Source organism: Pholis gunnellus, assembly GCF_910591455.1.
Source record: "Pholis gunnellus genome assembly, chromosome: 6".
Classification (NCBI taxonomy): domain Eukaryota; kingdom Metazoa; phylum Chordata; class Actinopteri; order Perciformes; family Pholidae; genus Pholis; species Pholis gunnellus.
In genome coordinates this window covers 18,214,891-18,235,243 of record NC_136532.1, presented here as the reverse complement: position 1 = coordinate 18,235,243, position 20,353 = coordinate 18,214,891, and the positions used below count along the sequence as shown (strand labels likewise).

General features: G+C 44.0%; 1 protein-coding gene across 6 annotated transcripts in view; it reads right to left on the bottom strand.

The window, feature by feature from the left end:
* The window catches only part of ncor2 (nuclear receptor corepressor 2), a 74,575-nt gene that overhangs the window by 34,465 nt on the left and 19,757 nt on the right, over nucleotides 1-20,353 (bottom strand). For all 6 annotated transcript variants that reach the window (XM_079162000.1, XM_079162004.1, XM_079162002.1 and 3 more), the window contains exons 4-9: nucleotides 16,789-16,966; nucleotides 11,253-11,435; nucleotides 7,982-8,095; nucleotides 3,913-3,969; nucleotides 3,214-3,266; nucleotides 613-679 (exon numbers count right to left, since the gene is read on the bottom strand). In XM_079162000.1, the coding sequence (XP_079018126.1) occupies nucleotides 613-679; nucleotides 3,214-3,266; nucleotides 3,913-3,969; nucleotides 7,982-8,095; nucleotides 11,253-11,435; nucleotides 16,789-16,966 (652 nt within the window). The remainder of the gene's footprint in view (nucleotides 1-612; nucleotides 680-3,213; nucleotides 3,267-3,912; nucleotides 3,970-7,981; nucleotides 8,096-11,252; nucleotides 11,436-16,788; nucleotides 16,967-20,353) is intronic.

Genomic DNA, 20,353 nt, shown 5'->3' with positions numbered 1-20,353 from the left:
CCACACACACACACACACACTCCACACACACACACACACAACTCCAGCTTTGATGCAGGTGCTGCATTTGATCGGTTCTCTCTGGCCCCACATAAATTTGCAATAAATAATAAACGCAGAGCTTTGAAACAGTTGTTGCTAGCACTATCTCTGTGGTTTACATACATATACATATATATATATATATATATACTTTCCCATCATATTTCCTTCTTGTGGATAGATGCAAATTTCACAGCAAGAAACGTGATTTGCTACAACGATTTTCTGTCGAGCTCGTGGATTTGAAGATGTCTGCCTGGCTCTGGCATGCGAGCTCACCTCATTGATCCCGGCTTTATTTATAGTCGTGCTCTTTGGCTCAGTCTACCTCGATCACTGGAATCATTAGAAGTGCTTGGCTGACATGAGAATCCAACAGATGTAGGGGTTGTTTTGTTGTCGAGTGTGTGAGAGATTTTTGTTTTGTCTTTCAAAAGCAACCCATTCCCCAAAGCACAGTAAGAGTACTGACAACAGATCATGCTCGGAGCTCTATTCCTCTATGGTCTGCTTAAAATGGCAACTCGCTTCAGGAGCAGCTGGCCCAGTTTCACACGAGTCATTACTTACCCACTGCTTACGAGCATGATTTCTCCTCTTGAAGTATAGGATGAGCTTCTTCCTCATCGCCTGGTTTCTAAGAGGGTTGAAGAAGGAGAGGTGTGGAGATTACAGCGGGGCAGAGGGTTACGAACACAAGGACATTCACAACAACACTTCATCACGTTTTCCACTTGATAAATCGATGTATGCGATGTTCTCTAGACCCTCGGGTACACATGTTCTACCCTCTGCACTTTCTTCACCCAGTAAACAAACAAAAACCACACTCGCAAACGCAAACAATGCCTGTCCTTGTGTGCCACCGCTCGATAAACTTGCTTCTGGGTGGAAAGGACAGCGAGGTGAGCCAAACTTATAAAAACTTGTCTGGGCTGGAAACAGCCAGCCACAGTGTTTCAAATAAAAGATCAGGGCCAGTAATCTCCTCAGGCAGCCACTCAGTTTGTCTCTTTCTGTGCTGCAAGACAGAATTGTATTCCCGACACTTAATCTGTGAGTTGTAAGGGCACGTTTCCCACTGATTAATGTACGATTATTCTACATTAGTCACCTCAGCTGAGCTGCAGGGTCCCTCGGGTCTCAGGCAAGGACAGAAGACAACCAAAGTGGGATACTTGTAGTATTGGATTTTTGAGAAAATGAGACGACGGCACGATAACATTTATGGGTCGGGAGGGATAAACACACAGGATGACCTATTCTCCATTTCCCAAACATGTTATCTGCAATAACAAACCCAAGTTAAATCTAAACAGCCGTAACCCCCAACCTACATAAACACTCCCACACAAACAAACAGATGCATATTGAGCGAAGCCATTGCAGCAGAAAAAGACAAATACTGTTGAATCCAGCGAGATACTGTTGATAGCCACACTCACCGCGGTGGCATATAATGTGTGAGAAATAACTTGGGATCGCAAAAACAGGACTGATAAGATGAAGCCCCGCAAAGACAGAGATGGTATTGTCCTCCGGACGCCAGATGGCAAAGGGAAAGATTAGCAACTCTGAACCCGTACGAAAGGTTTCCTTTGTTCTCCAAGTCTGCGCCAATTCTGAGATACCGGAGAACACTGTAATTTGGCATAATACCTTTAAAACACGATGGCTGAAAGATTCATTATACGCACGCTTGTGACAGATGTTCCCCCAGAGGTACACGCACACTCAGCAGAACCATTTTCAGACTTCAAAAGATTGCTTTTGTTTTCATAGCAGTTTAAATATGCAAAGGAAATATCATCAGCTGTGTGCAGTAGATGAACTGGGATGCCGGGAGCTCCACAGAGAAATCGGTACTCATCTAACCCCAGCAGGGATGAGTGCCAAGGTTATCAAACCGGTTAGTAAAACAAAGAAGTCAATTGTGCTGGCTCAAAGCGACACAGCGGTATTTAATAACACACACACACACGGAGGAAGAGTTTTCAATTAATTGCTTTGAGGCAATAATACTGATCAAACGGTGCAGAGATCAAAGGGGGTGACGACAGAGCAGCGTTCTGGCGAGAGGTCAGACTCATCTTGTGGTTCGGCACTGTGCCCGCACCACAGTGCCGACGGTGGAGACGAGCTGTTAGAACTCTCGTGCAGCCCCTTGATGTGCCACAGTGAGTTATAACTTCAGGTTCCAGAGCCTTATTGATAAGACATGGCAGACAGTTGTGTAATCGCTGCATAATTCCATTAACATAGGAAATTCACATGATCAATCAAACATTCACCTAATGCAATGTTGGCTGCCGAGACAGCCATCCTGCTGATAATATTTCATGTCATAAAAATACTAAATCAATAGTCATCTTAGTCCATTTTCAGAAGCAATGCCGATGTTTGTTTATCAATTTTTTTGGATGACTAATGCACCTTTTGTTTGAGCGCAGATGATCTGAAGCTCCGTTAGAGGCAAATAGACATTACCAGAATTAAAATATGTCTTTTAGCTACTGAGGAGTTAAAGCGCTGGCTGTCATATTCCGAAGCATACAAAACAACCACTGTGATATGAACTCACACGTTTAAGGTCCTTTAAAACGATACAACAGTGAGCCTTCGTACCATTTCAAAGTTGTTCAAAACGCGACTGAATGGACTCATATCTTCAAAACAAGCTTTCAAAGAGGAACCAGATATGTTATAACATTGTAATGACAAACTAAACAAAGAGGCATTCATGAGGACAGTTACGTATTCTCCTGTTTTCAACAGCTGTCAGAACGACGACGAGCACAGACGCATTCGGCTGAAAGTTGCCGGTTAACAGAGTCGGACAGTTTTGCCCGGTCCGCTGGGTGCTGCCGCCGACTGGTGGTCTGTAGTGCGGACAGAGCGGTACAGACAAACAACATGTGCAGATCTCTGTCACAGCAGAGGTGTAGCAAAAAGACAGCCATGCTTTGCAAATAGTTGTGCTACAATAATGGCCCCCATAACAGCGGAGGGCCTTTTCCATCAGTGCATATGCCCCAATATACGTTTTATAATGAGTACACTCCCGTATAAATGGTGGAACTGTCTTAACCTCTCTCAGAGTTATACTTTAATAGCTGGATATAAACATTGCTTAATGTGGAAGCATGTAGGAATACGTAGTGACAGACTCACATTTTGATGTTCTCATGGTACTGCTTGGTATCAGAAGGCTGATTGTACAAAGGCTGGAACACACAAAGGAACAAACGCATTAAAAACATTAGCCGTGTGTGTGCAACAGATTACAAAATGACAGAGTTCACTCCAACATCTCCTCAATATGACCATGCCTGCAGGATTGACAAATGTTTAGCAAATAACAAGCTGTGACTGACTGAAGACCAACAACCCGATCAAATTCGATCCAAAGAACTAAAGAAAGAAAGAAAGAAAGTCTAGCATGAGCTCAAAAGGTTGAATTAAAGTAAGTGATGAAAATCACTGTGTGTATGAGTGTAAGACGAACAGATAGATGTGTGGACAGATATAGTGTGTGCAAGCAAATTCATGACAAAGTGAAAAAAATATTGCAAACAAAGGCAGTCCGGGAATAATGTCTAAAATAAAAGTCCTTTAAAGTGGGTTTGGGTGCAAGCGATCCTTAACCATTGCACCCTGATGGGAGTATATTAAGGAGCTTTGGGTACAGTCATTAAATATTTTGACTTTGTTACTTTACACCCCTGCTAAAAGAGCCTTGCACCTATAAACGTGTTCCTGGTCTCTTCCCAAGCATCCTTTATCCCTCTTCAATAAAACGCTGCTTCAATAATGCAAAAAACATGAGCAGGGAACAAAATACATGCATACAAAATCAAAGCCTCCACTCACCAGTTCTACCCTGGGTCCCAGTCCCTCCAGTACCCTGTGAGCCTCTTCTGCCTTTTTCTGGTGAGGAACCACAAACAGAAGAAGTACATTAGCCGGCCGCATGCACCTCAGCCATCACCACAGCAACGCTGTGAGCCCGCTCACTTGATCACTGAGGCTACACTGCTGCTCACTGGACGTATGGAGAGATGGAGAGATGGAGAGATGGATGCAGCGACTATTATTAGAGCTTTTAACTCAAGCTGGGCCACAGCTCCCGCTTTCCTCTCCCAGAAGAAAAAAAGGTTACTCACATCCCCTGAGCAGAGAGAGAGGAAGGGAGAAAGAGCAGCCAAGGCAGGCTAGCAAGTGGGAGTGGAATAGAAAGTGAGTGGGAGAGACAGAGCACAAAAACAGGGAAAGGAGAGGGGGGGGGGGCCTAAAGGGCTCTGGTGCTCATCTCAGAAGAGACAAATGATGAACGAGAGAAAAAGATCTCACCTCCAGCTCACTACATACAACAATCAGCTGTTTTTACTACACAAACTCCTGGCAGGGATCATGAAGCTGGGCAGCAAACAGACTCCCATCTGCGTCTCTGGATGACCTCTATCGCAGCCCTGCTCCTCCATAAGGATTCTTATATTTAGCTCCAGCAGACAAATGTGTGAGCAGTGTCCCAGACTACCCCACATCTCTCTCCCTCTCCCTCTCCTTCTCCCTCGGTGACCTCGCAGACCGACACATTCACGGATGGGATGGAAGGACGGCGAGGGAGGGGTTTGGATGGAGAGGGAGATTTTAGAGACGGAACCTGTCGGGGTCGTACGTGTGCACGTCAACCTTTATTTCTTCACCGCCCACAATGTCATGCTGCTTCCTTGTCCTTTTCACTCCCATCTTCACTGCAGCGGTAGCAGCACAGGAGGTGTTTTGGGATCTCCTCCTAAGTTTATACGAGAGTCACGCTACCAGACTTGGATGTAAGACCCCGGAGGAGCTCACGCACACAAGCTTAACTTTACTCAACGCGGGCTTCCAACTGGGTCACCTGTGAGTGAAGCCAGTTTTTTAAAGTGCATTTCCTCTGTGACATCAGGAACCACTGATTTACATATGACCATGACTTTGCATGTTATTCAAATGCAGATACAGTAACATAATGCGATCATTCTTCCTTAACTCGCTTTGCATTGATTTCCTCATTTGTGTTGATGCCTCACCAGTGAGTAGGTGTATTGCCTCAGAGAGCCTGCTTACTACAGAAGCAGTTAATAAACAGCAATTATTAGAACCAGCCTTTCATCCTCGGGGAGTAGGGAGGCTCAAGGATTTCTCTTCTTTTCCTTAACGTCATTTTTTAAAGCAAATTTAAAAACAAGACTGCACGATACAGACATCGAAAACTCTTGGAATATTTCTTCACATTAAATACTAGAAATTAACAATTTTGCAAGAATAAGAGAGGGAATGGATGAGATTCAGAAGAAGCTGTACGGGGTATTACATTTTCTCTGAAAGTGGGAATAATTATAGAGAGAGCGCTTGAAAATGCACTCTCGATTCACTCACACACACACACACACACACACACACACACACACACACACACACACACAGACCCCCCCCCCCCCGTGGTAACAGACAGGACTGCCACTCAGGCAGTGGCACTATAAGCTGTAAAGCAACTGTACTGCTGTGCATGCTAACTGCAGTCAAAAAGATTTCTTTCACAGTGCATCACATGATCCCTAAAAACACTTGGGACAAACTTATGAAAATAACACTGTGGGTGCATAATGCAACTACAGTCAAAGCATTCCGAAATGTTTGCGTCTCCCATGAAGGGAAGTCTAGAGTGAAAAACGAGGGACAAAAGAGAGACCATCTTAATACGACATGTACATGCAAATTTAGCGTAGCTCAACAGAATAATGATGCTGCGGTCTCAGAGGGGCTTTCCTCTCCTGTGCTCAGGTCCATAACAGCTATGCCCCAAATATGAGACGATTGAACTTCAGTTGAGCCATCCACAGGATTTAACAATGGGATGTCGGTAGAAATGCGCCTGTAACCCTGTCTGGGAAAGCTGGTGACACCGAGCCCAGAGGGGACAGATGACACCATAGTGACACCAGCTCAAAAAGGCATGCGGGGGCTGGAGTACTTATACCCCACATGCACACCATTGTAACATTACACCATTGACACATAACCACTTAATGCACCTTGGGTAGATAGATTGCAAAAAAGCAGACGTTGAAAAGATGTCAATACATCCGTCTCTCAAGGACGCATACGTAATCTTTACTCCTGAAATTGACCGATAGAAAAAGCCATTTTAAAGAGACACTGAAATGAGCCATTGTTCTTCTTGTCGCATATAAAGCATCAGAAAGGAACTGCTACGGCAATTTGAACAAATGCAGTCAGACGGGCAACAGGCCATCGTAGCTTTTATCAGATCCATGACAGTCAAAGTACAGTCACTGAATTACCCGTGTGGGTGAGAGAGCACTGATCTGTATGATCGGGCCTAATGGAGACGCATACATGTAAACAAAAGTGTGTTGAATCGCATTTGGATTTGATCAGACACACTGAAAAAACCAAGAGTAAATTAAGTCTATGCTACGTGTCACTCGGCTCAGCGTGACTGGAGAGAGAGCGAGAGAGCGAGAGAGCGAGAGAGAGAGAGAGAGGGGTTAAGGGGGCAGGCAGTAGGCCAGAGTACATCCTTCCCATCAGAGGGAAGTGGAAAGTGTTACAAAGGTCAAGCTACATTGTGAAGTAAGCCAGGATGATTTCAGATGAGTCTTGAGCAATCTGCTGTTGCGTGGAAGTGTTTGTGGTTTAGCTGATCGAGATGACAGTAAGGGTCAAAGTCATGCGGGACACTCCCTGTGCTGTGGTTTTCCCTTTGAAAAGGTCTTCTCAGGATATTTTGGTTCTTATCTGTGCAGCTGTTAGGGATTTAGTCTCCTGCTCAATTACACTTAAACATGGGGACTGCTTGTTGCCAACACGTGGGGGTTTTAAAACCAGCTTCTCCATTTGCAGCATACTTTCTCGACACACTACTCTGCTTTGCCATTGTTTGAAAAGGATCTGCCTTGAATGTGAGACGCTGTTTGAATACATGCAAGAGCTCTTTGCCTTTGAACTGTGAAGTTACAACATTACTTCTAGTTCCCCATAGGGAGCTCGTTCAATGACGGTGAGGCTGGGGTGTGATAGAGTACGAGAGAGGAGTTCCCAGCTGTAAATGGCAGTTCTAATAAAAAATAAATGAAAAAGGAGACGTGTGCATTTCTCCACTAGGGGGACTGAGAGCACTGAGAATAACTCCTTTATAAAAAGGTGAAAATCTGCACAGAGCACTCCTGCATGTAATGATTGCTGTGACTAGCACCAACTCAACGCTTCAAAATAGCGTTATGTGACCTCCCAGCTGCTCTCTTTATCTTTTTCTTGAAAGAATGAGTAAGCCGCTACACTCGCATGGCTGATAAAAGACAAAGATTTGTTTCAGTGTGCGACTGCGTCACCATATAAGCTGTGAGTGTGTGATTCATCGTGCCTGCTGCGATGCCCTTTAGTAGCTTATTCTTAGGCAACAGTTCTGCCCGGCAGTAAAGAGTGGGAGGCTCAGGTCGGAAGAGACCTGGTGGCATTCTCTGCTTTCACTGACACGGGTCTTTGAGGATTATATATATATAAAAAAACACCACACTACGTCTACATTGTCAATGAAATATGTAATATGTGGGGCTTCACTCGTGGTAAAAGTCTCTGTGGTTTGCTCAAAGCTGCACCTGCTGGTTAATCTAGTTTACATCTCCAACACTCACTAGCTGCCCTGTCGCTGACATTAGAACCAAATAACCAAAGCAGGCAGTAGAGAATACTCAGCGGATGTAACAGCGTTTGGTTTTTTTATACCAGTGAAACAATACTGAACTATACTGAGCTCCTAGCTCTCTCTCCAACTTTGCTTGTGGTACTCTGCATATATGATCAAGTGAAGAAAGTTGGGCTGGAGCTGCGGGCCATAGACTGAGCGCGTGGTGCGTATCTGTGATCTACTGACCCTGTTCTCATCGTAGATGATCTGCACCAGGCTGCGGTGCTTGGCCTCGCTGGGTGGTGGTGAGATGGACCGCTCTGGCTCGTGTGGCTTTGCAGCCTCCTCCTCCAGTTGATGCTGTAACACACACACACACACACACAAACAAAGATGCAAGTTAACACATGAGAAATCCAAAAGGGCCCTGATCTTCCAGGAAGAACTGTGGCTCACCAGTTCCTGCTGCGAGGTTAAAGAGTGTGTGTTAGATCAACAGTCCCTCCCCCCTCCCCCCAGCACTCCAGCAGGGACGAGACTAACTGTCCTATTAGCTGTAATAGCTATTAACTCCCCAGGGCCTTGTTAATCAAAGAGTTACTACAACTGCCTGTAAACAAAGCCAATGCCTGCTGCGTGGCTGGAACCTCCAATGAGAGACAGAGAGACAGAGAGATAGAGAGAGAGAGAGAGAGAGAGACAGAGAAAGAGAGAGAGCGACCGCAAAAGAAAAAGTAAGAGAGGGAAATGTGGGAAATTAACACCAGACACAAACTGGAAAACAGCGGTGTTTCCTCTAATTTACTAATCACCTTGGCATGTAAGTGCTAGGAATTAAAAGAGTGAATCCGGCATGGTTGAGGTGCGTCAACCTTCACGTTTCACTGCCATTCCTCTAGAGTTCAGTCGTTGCTTTTATGTCCGTCAACCTTTCCCCGAAGGAGCACAGGTAGCAAAGAGGAGAGGCCCGATCTGACATTCAGCACATAGAATGAAAAGTAGTTTGGCTCTCGTAGGCTATTTATATTTACAACCGTCTTTGCATCTTTGGCAGATTGGATCGCTATCCAGATGTTGAGAAGGTGTTAATGGACCAGTCAGGATCATTAATCCTCCCACACTCAAGTACCTCAATGAGCGGCATGTGGAAGTAGCCACTTCCTTCTGCCTGTGATAATGGCAGGCGATAATGAGATATTCATTTGAACATTTAAATTATATATACATTGAATTTTCTGAGGAAACAGCTGTTTCAACATATGCGGTCGTAAAGAAGCTGGCGGTGTGTCTGCATTTTGCGTATGTACGTGGCATAAATCAAACAAGCAAAACCTTTGTCTCGCTTATTATTCAGCAATGAAACACACCAACGTGTCTGTATAAGCTACTACTTAGCTAGCTAGTAATCATTTTTTTTGAATTTGTAGTAATTTATCGTCGCTGAGTGGCGTGCATATAGCTGATCTACAGTTAAGTCAGCAGCCCCCCACCCCCCCACCCCCACCCTTTCTCATCTCCTGTCAGGGGCTTCAAAAGGGGGAAAGGCGGCCTCCAGAGGATCCACATGAGCGTGGAGCAGGACGGATCCTCATGTGGCATGAAAGGCCAGGATAAGCATCTGGTGCTGGAAACACAGACATTCCCATAGAGACCCCCCCCCCCCCCCCCCCCCCCCACCTTCTTCCATTTCAGAGTAAAATAAAATAAACCAGCCGTCCTGAGCTTGGCTGACATGACACAGGCTGGCGGTAACCTAAGCCCCAACCCCCGCCCATCCACTAACTCTGCCACAACTCTTTAAATAAAGTTTTACCGTGCCACTTAATTAGTCCAGATGTTTTAATGCTTGAAAAGAGCCGGACTGTAAAAAAAAAAATATATATATATATATCCATAAAAACACAGCATGTGTATTTAGAGTTTAGTCTCTCGATCATTCACAAGTTGCAACCCTAACGGTGGAATCCGAGAGTCAGCTTTGTTTTGGTTCCTTTTGCAATTTGGTAAAGAACTCAGATCAATTATATACCAAGTCCTTTCTATTAACAAAGGTTGCAGTTTTCTCCTTTAAAACACTTTTATGTATGTTATTTGGAGGCCATTCTCCACTAGCTGAGTACTTGCAAGTAAAAACAAAACAAAAAAAAAAACACAGTTTTTTACTATAAGTAACATGTACGCTGATCATCTACTTAGATAATTGTGTCTGTATTCCTTTACTGCAAATAGCATCTGTTGTTGTTGTTGTGGGGTACAGTCATTGTTATTATCAATGTAATGTTATCATGGGGAGGGTAAAGGGTTAATGCTGTGTCTACACTATTAGTGTATTAATAAATACTCATTAAAGTGTGTCTGTTAATAAATAATCAGTGGGCCTGAAAACACCACATCAATACATTCACCTAATGCTACTTTTCAAAGAAAATGTCTTTGTTTTAAATGAATAAATTAACATAATTTAAACATAACTGCATCGAGGAGGGAGTCGGGTGGAAAAGAAAGAACTTAACATACAGTTTCTCTACTAAACATGGCAGGCAGCCAAGAGGGAGACAGTGTGGCAGGGATGCGAGTGGTTTAGCAGTCACAAAACCTCCGCCATAATCCTCCTCCCTCAGGGAAAGTGGTATTTATAGCCCTCTATATTTTTAACCTACTTTTCTCCTAAATAAAAAGCCAAAGAGAAGGGGGAGGAAAAAGAAAAAAGGAATGCAGCTGCCTGGAGGAGTGCGTGTACAGAATGGTGGCACATTGAGCAAGAAACAGCTACAGACCTCGAATGCAGCGATTACAACACAGCCAAGTCTGTTTGAGACTTTATTACACGGATGCCAACTGCAGCCTGGCAGGGGAAGCCACACTGGAGAAGCCACACATGAACACTTCACAACAAGCCCGACGCTGCCACCAAGAAAATTCAACAAGGACACCAGCATTGGCAAAGAGTCAGACATCTACATGTATGCCGGATTAAAAAGGTACTTCATAGTGCTTTTAGGTGTGCCCGCATATGTGCCCGCTTATGTGCAGAATGCACACGAATGACATCACAAAGTGGCGCCTGCTACTCGACTTTCTTCACTGTTACACATCACCTCTTCTTCAAAGAACGTTTGATTTGTACCTAAATCATCTTCTAAAAGCTCCATGCCAAGCAGTACTCGGGAAATCTATGAGACTAAATGCACTGGAAAACCCATCCTTGTTGAGACTACTGCTTTGTTATTACACAGTAAATAAAAGAATATACACACAATCGGTTACTAGAGAAACTTGTATTTTGTAATCTAGTTTGCAAAGCCCTTTCTGGTGCATATGCTCTTACCAACACATCCATCTAGTGCTACAACTATCAACAGGTTCTACAGCAGAATATCTCCACAAGGAAGCAGAAATCCTTCTAAAAATGAGGGAGTTACGCAGGAACACTTGATAGCATCAGTCTGCAATTTCTAAACACAACACAAGCCAATATAATCTCAGAGTTATGACCCGGATCCATAGGTGTGCAGACCTGTTTTTTCCGAAGCTTGCAGATCTGCTGCTCCACCATGGTGATCTCCCGGTCTACGCGGTCCATGTTCTGGATCAGCTCCTCCTTGGAGAAGCGAGCCGGCACCAGATCCAAGTCAGGGTCCATGTGGACCGGGCTGACCGGGGAGATGGGCTCCAGCTTCCCCATTCCACCTCCACGTTCCTGCAGAAGCACAACAAACAGAAAAGGGACATGCTTAGACGTAAAATACGTTCAGAATTTTATGATCAATTTTACACTCGAGCAAAAGTCAAACAATAAGTTCATGTTGTTAAACTCGGAAGTGAGCGGGAAGAATGCAGAGAGGAATATGCCAAAAGGAAATTTCATATGGTGAGACATGTCTATAAGATTGTTGGATAAATCTAAATAAAGCAGATTAGTGTAACGTATCTGACAAACAACCGAGAATAAAGAAGCTCTCGATTTGTCCTGACCATCTCGGACAAATTAACCGCACTTCTCACCATCCCGTTAAAACATCCCTGTGTCATCCTCTGGATGATTTATTGTAAAGTAACCTTCATGTCATGCAATCAAACAGTCTGTGTATCCTGTGGGACGGTAACACAGGCCAGTAATGAAGTCTTCTGGGTCATGAGGGCCAGCGTAGTCACTAGACCACACTAATGAATATGAGCTCACAGCCTTTCTTGGCAGGATTATGCACAAGAGCTCTGGCAGCTGGCTGTTTTAGAGACTCGGTTTGAAATGTGAAATACTTTTGAGGATGTGTGTGTGTGTGTGTGTGTGTGTGTGTGTGTGTGTGTGTGTGTGTGTGTGTGTGTGTGTGTGTGTGTGTGTGTGTGTGTGTGTGTGTGTGTGTGTGTGTGTGTGTGTGTGTGTGTGTGTGTGTGTGTGTGTGTGTGTGGATCTGAAGGGTGGAACATGTGTGTAGATTAAAATCAGGAGGTACATATCAGCCATACACACAGTGCGGCTCAACAGCTGAGCAGCTGTACTGATGACGGTAGAGAGAAAAGATTCATCAAACCACTGCAGCTGGTAAAGGTGGAGCCAATTTGAACTACTTTAAATATACATAATGATTAGGCTATTTACTACCTAATAATACACTATAGTTGTACACTATAAGAACAGTACCTGAGCAGCCTAAATGTACTTGGTTACGTCCCACCACTTGTTTACAAAAGCACAATTCTTGCGTCTTAATGTTGCTCTTAAAGTGAACCAGATTGATGTACTGAACTTAAAATGTGCAAAATGTTCTACCTGGGGAGCATGAAGGGTTTACCGTGGACACTTTGAGTGTCCTGCCTCTAAAAAGCCCAGCCTACATAATATTTATTTTTTCATAATCTGGCAGCTCATGCTTTAAGCCAATTCTCAGTAATCCGTTCGGATGCAAGGCAGGAGTGGAAATGGAGCTGCGGCTACACGCACCTGTTTATGTAACACACACACACACACACACACCCACACACACCCACACACACACACACCCACACACCCACACACACACACACACACACACACACACACACACACACACACACACACACACACACACACACACGGTGAAAGAGGGCCCACATGTTGTGCGGGGGCCGGATATTTTCCTGATCAGTGATCCTACTTTCTGCACGCTGGTCAGCATTCTTGAGTTCTAGCCTCCGTGAAATGATTGCATGTGTGATCCAGCTTGGGTTATTTTTAAAAAGGTCTGAAATGAAGGTTATGTAAGCGAGCTAATCTGGACGAGGCGGGCCGCATTGTGGCCCCGCAGACCTGCTGTGATTGGAAATGTCAGCGCCAGAAGATGCTGAGGGGCTGTCCTAGATCAAGAAGCCCACATTGCCAAAGCCAATTAATCACAAAAACTCAACTGACATATAACTTTAAAAAAAAAAATTCCTTTCATTCCTGCAGTTGCTATTGGTAAGGGCATTTTCTTTTTACTGTTGCAAACTCAAGGACAGTTCAGTGTGTGCAAATGTGTGTTTAAGCAGGAGGGATTTGACGGTCGGCCTTCTGGTGTTGTGCCCTACGCCGTCCTCCGTTCCCGTCAACAGTACCGCAGCACATCAACAGCTACTACACCTGTGACACAGCGTGAAAGAGTCACAGGCTGATAGCTAAGCATTCGGCCCAGCACAGCTTATATCTTATATGCCCTCGGCGACCTCGGTCACATCTAGAACATTCCACTGCATGATGTCTGGGGCTGTGCATGTAGCAGGTTTGTTTTAGGTTACCTCTAGGTTTTGTAGCGCGTCTGCGTAGATGTGTTCTGTTTAGTAAGTACTAGTCTGTGTGACTGATTCCCGTAGTCTGTAGCGTATGCACTCTAGAAAACAGTTGAATAAAGCCATAGACGTCCTGTTTTCAGGTGTTGAAAGCAACTGAAACAGAGACTACTGAGGTACGATTTGCTTAAGTTTAAAAGCCGAATGACATCATAAAAAGGGAAATAATTTGAAGTACAGAAAATAAAAATGCAATATGGAGTGAAACTGGTCTCAATAAGGCTGTATGGTCTGGGCAAGGTTGCTAGAAGTTTGACATTTAAAGCTAAATTAAAACTGTTGCAAGTTGTGTGGACGGCCGTGCTAACATTGTTAACTTTAGCAGACTTGATGTTGCTGCTGGCCTTTTAATGTTCAGTTCCTTGAGCTAAAGACTGATTATGAACATCAGTTCTATGTCTAGTTCCTAAATGTCAGGGCTGCCCCCCTCTGAGTCAATTAGTCAGCTGATCGGTCATTTTGGCCCGAGTGGAATAAGATTTCTTCAGTCGATTCGTAATTTGTTATTCTTTTTTCTTTCTTAATCACTTATTCCCATGAATTTACGAGCACATCTCTGGTAAACAAGATGTAATGTGGCGCTTTTGCATGAACATCGACATGATCTTTCCATTAAATCAACAAATCTAGTGTTGGAGGACTAATGATTTCTTTGGTCGAGGACGGCAGAATTGTGGATTCCTGCTGCTCAATGGGTGTGGTCTTAAATCATGGCCAGCAACTATTGATTATTTTCATAAATTAAAAACCTTTATTTTGAAAACAATTCAAGTAATTGGATACAAATAAAAAGTGAAGGAACTCAAACAGGTGTGTCTTATAAATAATGACAGGTTTCCTATTACAACTAAATAAGGTAAATATAATACTTTTTATAGAATAGTTTATTTGCATTTGAAACAAGTAACATTCACACATCATCTACAAGAATGTGGCTTAAGCCTTCTTAAATTACTCCAATACACAGTAGTTGAGTTGTTTTGGTGACATATGACACGTCACTGCTGATCTACGCTCTGGTGAAAGGTGTGCCAGTAAGGTCATCAGTGCAGATACGGAGCTGCTGATATTATGACGAGAAATATTGAACATACAATATTGTATTGATACTGTATAGCCATGTGACATACAGCAAGGCCCTCTATCTACACCAGTCAAAACATCTATAAAATACAAAATACAACCAATTCAGTTACTCCAGCTGTCACAGGGTAATTCTCTGGTTGCCTGCATTAGTCTCATGTTTTACTTGAAGGACCCAAGTTTTAATTCCTTTGTTCATCATCTGTGACGTGAAAACATCAGATTTCTCAGGCAGTCGGAGAAAGCAGACGTGTGCGTCCTGGTCGTTGTTCGTTTATACAATTCTGCACCAAAGATCGTCCCTCCCGCTGACAGCGTTTTTCAGCAGAACAGAAGATGCGTCTGGTTCAAAAGTAGTTTGGCTGACTTCATTGACAGTCAGCACCCGAGCTAAGAGACGGGAGTCGCGCCGCCCTCCGTTTTTCATTACCCGTCTCCACTTTCATCACAGTTAGTTTTTTTTGACGAGACTCTCGAAAGGTCTGTAAAGTCCTGCTATTTCTCCTGCATTGATCTGTGTACGACAAGGCAGCTAAGTACAACGACGCATCAAAAAACTGCTTTAAATGACGATAGCCCGATACCAATTTATCTGCGATAAACTAATCCCGACTATGTCAGCCCAGACGATTCATTGGTCTGGCTTTTGGTCTGAATGGGCTACGAGTCAGGTTTGTCACATGTGGACTTCCACAACAGTATAAATATCACCAATAGCGCTGCTCATTCTTTGAGCCATATAAGGCAAGAGTCACATTCATGGAAAGTTTGAGAGCACCAGTGTTTAAAAAAAAAGGACACTCCAACTCATTCTAATCTGATCTTATTCTTTTTTTATTAACTACATAATCAGGATAACTGCACAATGTTGGGCACAGTACCAACATTTTTCTCCTCCTCTGACTCGCTGTCCATGCTTCAGGCGTCAGCGTTGTCTGATACTACTGGCATGCTTCCTCTTTTCTTGTTGGTCTTTGTCTTTTACTCCTCCCTTTTCCCCCCTTCACCTCCATCTGTGCCTCTCTACAGTCTCCCATTTCATTGTTTTCAGTCACATCTTTCCCTCCATCCACTATCATTTCGTGCACTCGTTCCGTGCAGCGATTGCATCGGCCACGACTTATATAATGGGTTTACGGCAGTCTGTGCTTTGCGGGGGAATTACTGGCATTCCTGAATATTTCCCTGCTAGCTTAAGAGTCAATGTTCTGGGTTTTTATTTCCTGTACCCTCCATCTTTGGTGTATCTATTTACCATTCCTTGGCTGTCTGCCTCCCAGGGCAGTTTGAAGTGCTGTGTGTGATGGCAGGAACACCTCCCCATCAGCAGCTCTCTACACTGCAAGCAAGTCGTTTTGATGTGCAGTTCACACAGTTTCACCCTCAGTCTTTTGAAATCTAGGTCAGCTCTATTATTTATTAATTGCTGTTTCACAGCTCCGTTATAGTCTTTCCACTGCTGCTCACAGAGCTCCAGCTCCTGCACTGCAGGATCTCTTTCTGGTGTGGCATGTCTAATAAAACCCTTTGTGGCTCTGAAGGAGGCTGACAGGTTTAATTTTTAAAAAAAGCCATAATATTTCAGAGAGAGGTCACCTTATATAAATTATGAATCATAACATCCTAAAATCTTGTTGTAAAAGTCCAATTCCTGAAGGCAAAAACGGTGATTTCCCAAGATACTGGCACAAAACTGACATTACAGTATTAATTCTATATTTTGTCTTTTTGTCTGAAGCTAAACATAAAATTGCTTTCATGAAAATCTGTTAATAGAGCAAGCAAGCAGTGTTGGGTTGATAGCGTGTTGCACTGTGTGGCTATGGAGAAACGTACATATATAGTCAACAGGAAATACACTTTGGATGAAATTTGGGGCTCATTCATGTCATTTTAACTTTTGAGCAGTTTTGTTATGTGTTTATGTGTTTTGTTTAGGTGTGCCTGTTTTGTTGAATGTGAAGTGTATGTTTCATGGAAAATAAAGAAGTATTAATTCAAAAACATACATACAGTATATACACTCAGCCCATTATTATCACCTTAAAAATACATACAATTCATACTTGATTGACTTGTTATGCGTAGCAAAGTCAAATACCGATTCCATGACCACCAAGCTGTAATTCACCATCATAAACTGTATTTCTATAGTGACTACTGACCTTTGCCATATCCTCAGCCGCTCCCAGAGGCAGCTGTGGCCGGTGGGATGAAGGCCTCATCAGAGACTCTGGTCCCATCTCTAGACGAGGCCGTTTGATCTCCGCATACTCCACCTCCGATTGGCCGCTGTGCTCCGGCAGGTACATGTGTTCATAGCGGATATGCTGTTCTTGCCCTCTGCAAAGTACAAACGTAGCAGATTAGAGAAACGTACGGAAAGCTACCGAAGCGCTTCAACGAACAGTGAGCGACAGGCAGCCGTTATCAACATAGAGCTGGTGATACGTTTATAATGTAGAAGCCGAGGAAAGAAAATTGTTACAAATACAAAGAAGAGTACCTTCCTCGCTATAGGGGTGTACTTTCATCAGGTTTTTAGCTAAATCAGCATTGCGGATGATTCTCTGAATTGCAATTTCACACATTCGTGTAAGTCAGAAGATGAACTCTAATAACTTTGATGACTTTTGGATGAGCAACGTTTGCTACTATTGACAAAATTCCTATTAGTTCCAGCTGTACTTTAAAATGAAAGCTAACATGTCAACAAGTGTAATCTTAACATGGTACATATCAGCATGTTATAATCCATAAATGATCATGCCAACAGGCAAACCAAAGTTAGCATGGAGTTACAACTTAAACAGGTGAAAGCAGAGTTAAATTTAATGTTGGCGGGACAGACGAATCACAAAGAAGAACCAACGACAGATCAGGACGATGTGTAAAGTTTGACTGTCGTGATCTTTTGCCTGAAATACTAGACCAGACCTCAGTATTAGAAAACATACTTTCAAAGCTTACACAAGTAATAATTGCAGGGCTCGAAATACCACAGTGCACATAACATTTGAGCTGTGCACATAACCTGGTACAGAAAATATGATGAGTACAGCTCACTACTATGAGCTACAATAAAGATATAGTGGTTATTACGCATCCCCCACACCGAGTGGCCGTCCGTAAACCACCAAGTTGAAATCCCCGGGCAGACTGCACGTACCTCGCCCTTTGAGAAGTGTAACAATATCTTCGATTCGTTATGAAACTGTGGCGGGCCGCGGGGTCTAGGTAATTAATAGGAAACACTGTCTCCTGAACAAGAGGCGAGGCTTGGTGCAGGTTTTGTTCAAACACGATGGCCTAATCACATCCCATTATTACAGGCTACATTTAACCACACAAAGACACATTTGTACTAAAGCACAAGGAGACGGTTACCGTCGGAGATCAGGCTGACCTACATTTTTACCGCTGCCTGCTGGCTTGATTTGGTTCAGACAGAATCATCGTAAAGTAATCACTAAAGACCATTTTTTCCTGCAAAATGGGAACATGTAATGGGTCACTCGGTAGTGGAAAGAACGGGAAGCAAGGAAATTGGAAATGGTGACTCACTGTAACACTAGAATCTAATAGTTTTCAATCTAGCAGCATATGGTGGAGCTGCTCTTGTGTGGGGGTTTTGCAGGCATTGCTGGGCAGTCGATGGCCACACACACACTTACACACACAAAAGTAATTTGTTTAGATTTGCAGTCAGAGCTATGACGCTCCCTATACTGTACCCTAAAACTAGAAACTGATCTGGCTGGCTGGGAATGCAGCCACCAGGAGGGGGACGCACCATACTGTAATGTGATCTGCTCATGATTTACTGCATGTGTGACGCGAGTAGAAACCGCATTCTGCATGTGTTCATCATTGGGGTTAGCAACATGCTACAGCGCACCAGTAAAATTGACCCTTGGTGTGTCGTCAAATGGCCGCTTCTGAATGTTAACTGCACTGGCTACTTAAGATTTAGGGACATTTTATTAGCCCACTTGTAAATGTCTCTCTGTTCTTTCTGAGGGGACCGTTTTCTCACGTCTGCCCCGGAGGCAGATGCCAGAGCGTCGGTGACTTTGCTGCCAGTGTCATAATGGATGTGGCTTCTGAAGAGAAGAGGGAAAACACAACCATAATTGCTGGTCCAGGCCCACAATGGCCTAGTGTGTGGTTTCTTTATGTACCAGAGAGCACGGCGCATGTCTCTGCCTTAGTGGGGGTAACGAACGGGAACCATCCTCGGACTACAGCAGAGCTTTATACAAGGGAGACATGTCACGCCGCTTACGTAATATGCAGGGGTAAATCTGCATGTTAAAAGATGTCATGGATGTTTATCTAAACAGTACCTCAAAAAATAGGGTGCCAAAATTAATACCCAGATGGTGTGTGGCTGCTGCGGCGACCCCTCACGACCCCCCCCCCCCCCCCCCAAACACATTTTTCTCACTCATTCAGTCGCACACTTCCTCATCTCCATAGAGGGTTGGCACTTACATAATCCCATCATCAAGCTCTAGCCCCCCCCCCCCCCCCCCCCCCCCCCCTTCTCTTCACCCTCCCCCCCCCCCCTCTTTCTTTACCCCTCTCCTTCTTGTGAGCGTGCAGAATAATCTGATCCCTGGGGAGGATTTGTCTGGAGGATGCGAGAAAGAGATGTGTGTAGAGGTGGTGGTGGTGGGGGAGCAACACAGCACAACACCCCCACAACAGCTCCATTACTATCTTTACTGGTTTGGGCCCCATTACAACAGGGAACAGAGATCATGTGTGTTGATAGCAGCGGCCTGTTATTGTGAAAGCAGCGTGGCGTTTGAGCGGCTGCCCGATCTGTTCGCGGCTCCACAGCTGTGCGCGATGCAGGGACGGCTAACAGAGAGAGAACTGCACCACAGCTGGGATGAATGAAACCGGGTACGTGCACAGAAAGAGGGGGGGGAATGGGTGGAGTCTAAAAAAAAAAAGCCCTCAACTTTTCTCTTCATATTGCTGAGCAAAAACCACGTTAACAAATGGCCAAAAAAAAAAAAAAGCAGGAGAGAGGGATGTTTACAACTGCTAAATGCTTGACACTGGAATAAATGAAAGCAATCAATTCCTAGCTGGATCATAATTCGCTTTTGAGTGATTCAGAACTGAGACTCACAAAAACATAGGTGTAAAGAGGACAACAGACGTACATAGCTATGTCAGTAAACATGCAAAGGGGTTACTAAAATCCTAAAACGGTAATAGCTATTGAGGACCACTTGTACGCATATTTGAAAAGACTCGGTCTGAACAGAAGCCTCAGAATACTTTAATACACATCGACTACATTAATCAAAGCTCACAGATACGTGTCATACTCATTTTGCATTATTGCACCAGATTTGTTTCCAGCCTACTCACTGTTGTGGGCAGAAAAATAAACCCTGTTAAGTGGTTTCTCTGTCTTGTTGTGCTTGCTCTAAAAACGTATTCACTCCCTTCCTCAAGTAGCCTGGCTGATCTCAGACAGATGGGAGGAGGCGGAGTCACTGAGATATCGCCTGGAGTAAAGAGGAGGATGAAACAAACAACCAGCACCGTGGCTCAGCAATGATTATGCTGACCTGTAATTAGGGTACATTTGGAGCAGCAACTGAACTCGCACATTTCCACCTCGTCTTCAGTCCAAGACAATTAAAGAGGAGATGAAGGACACACAGATCTATCACACTGAGAAAGAGATAATGTCGTCCTAGTTCAGCT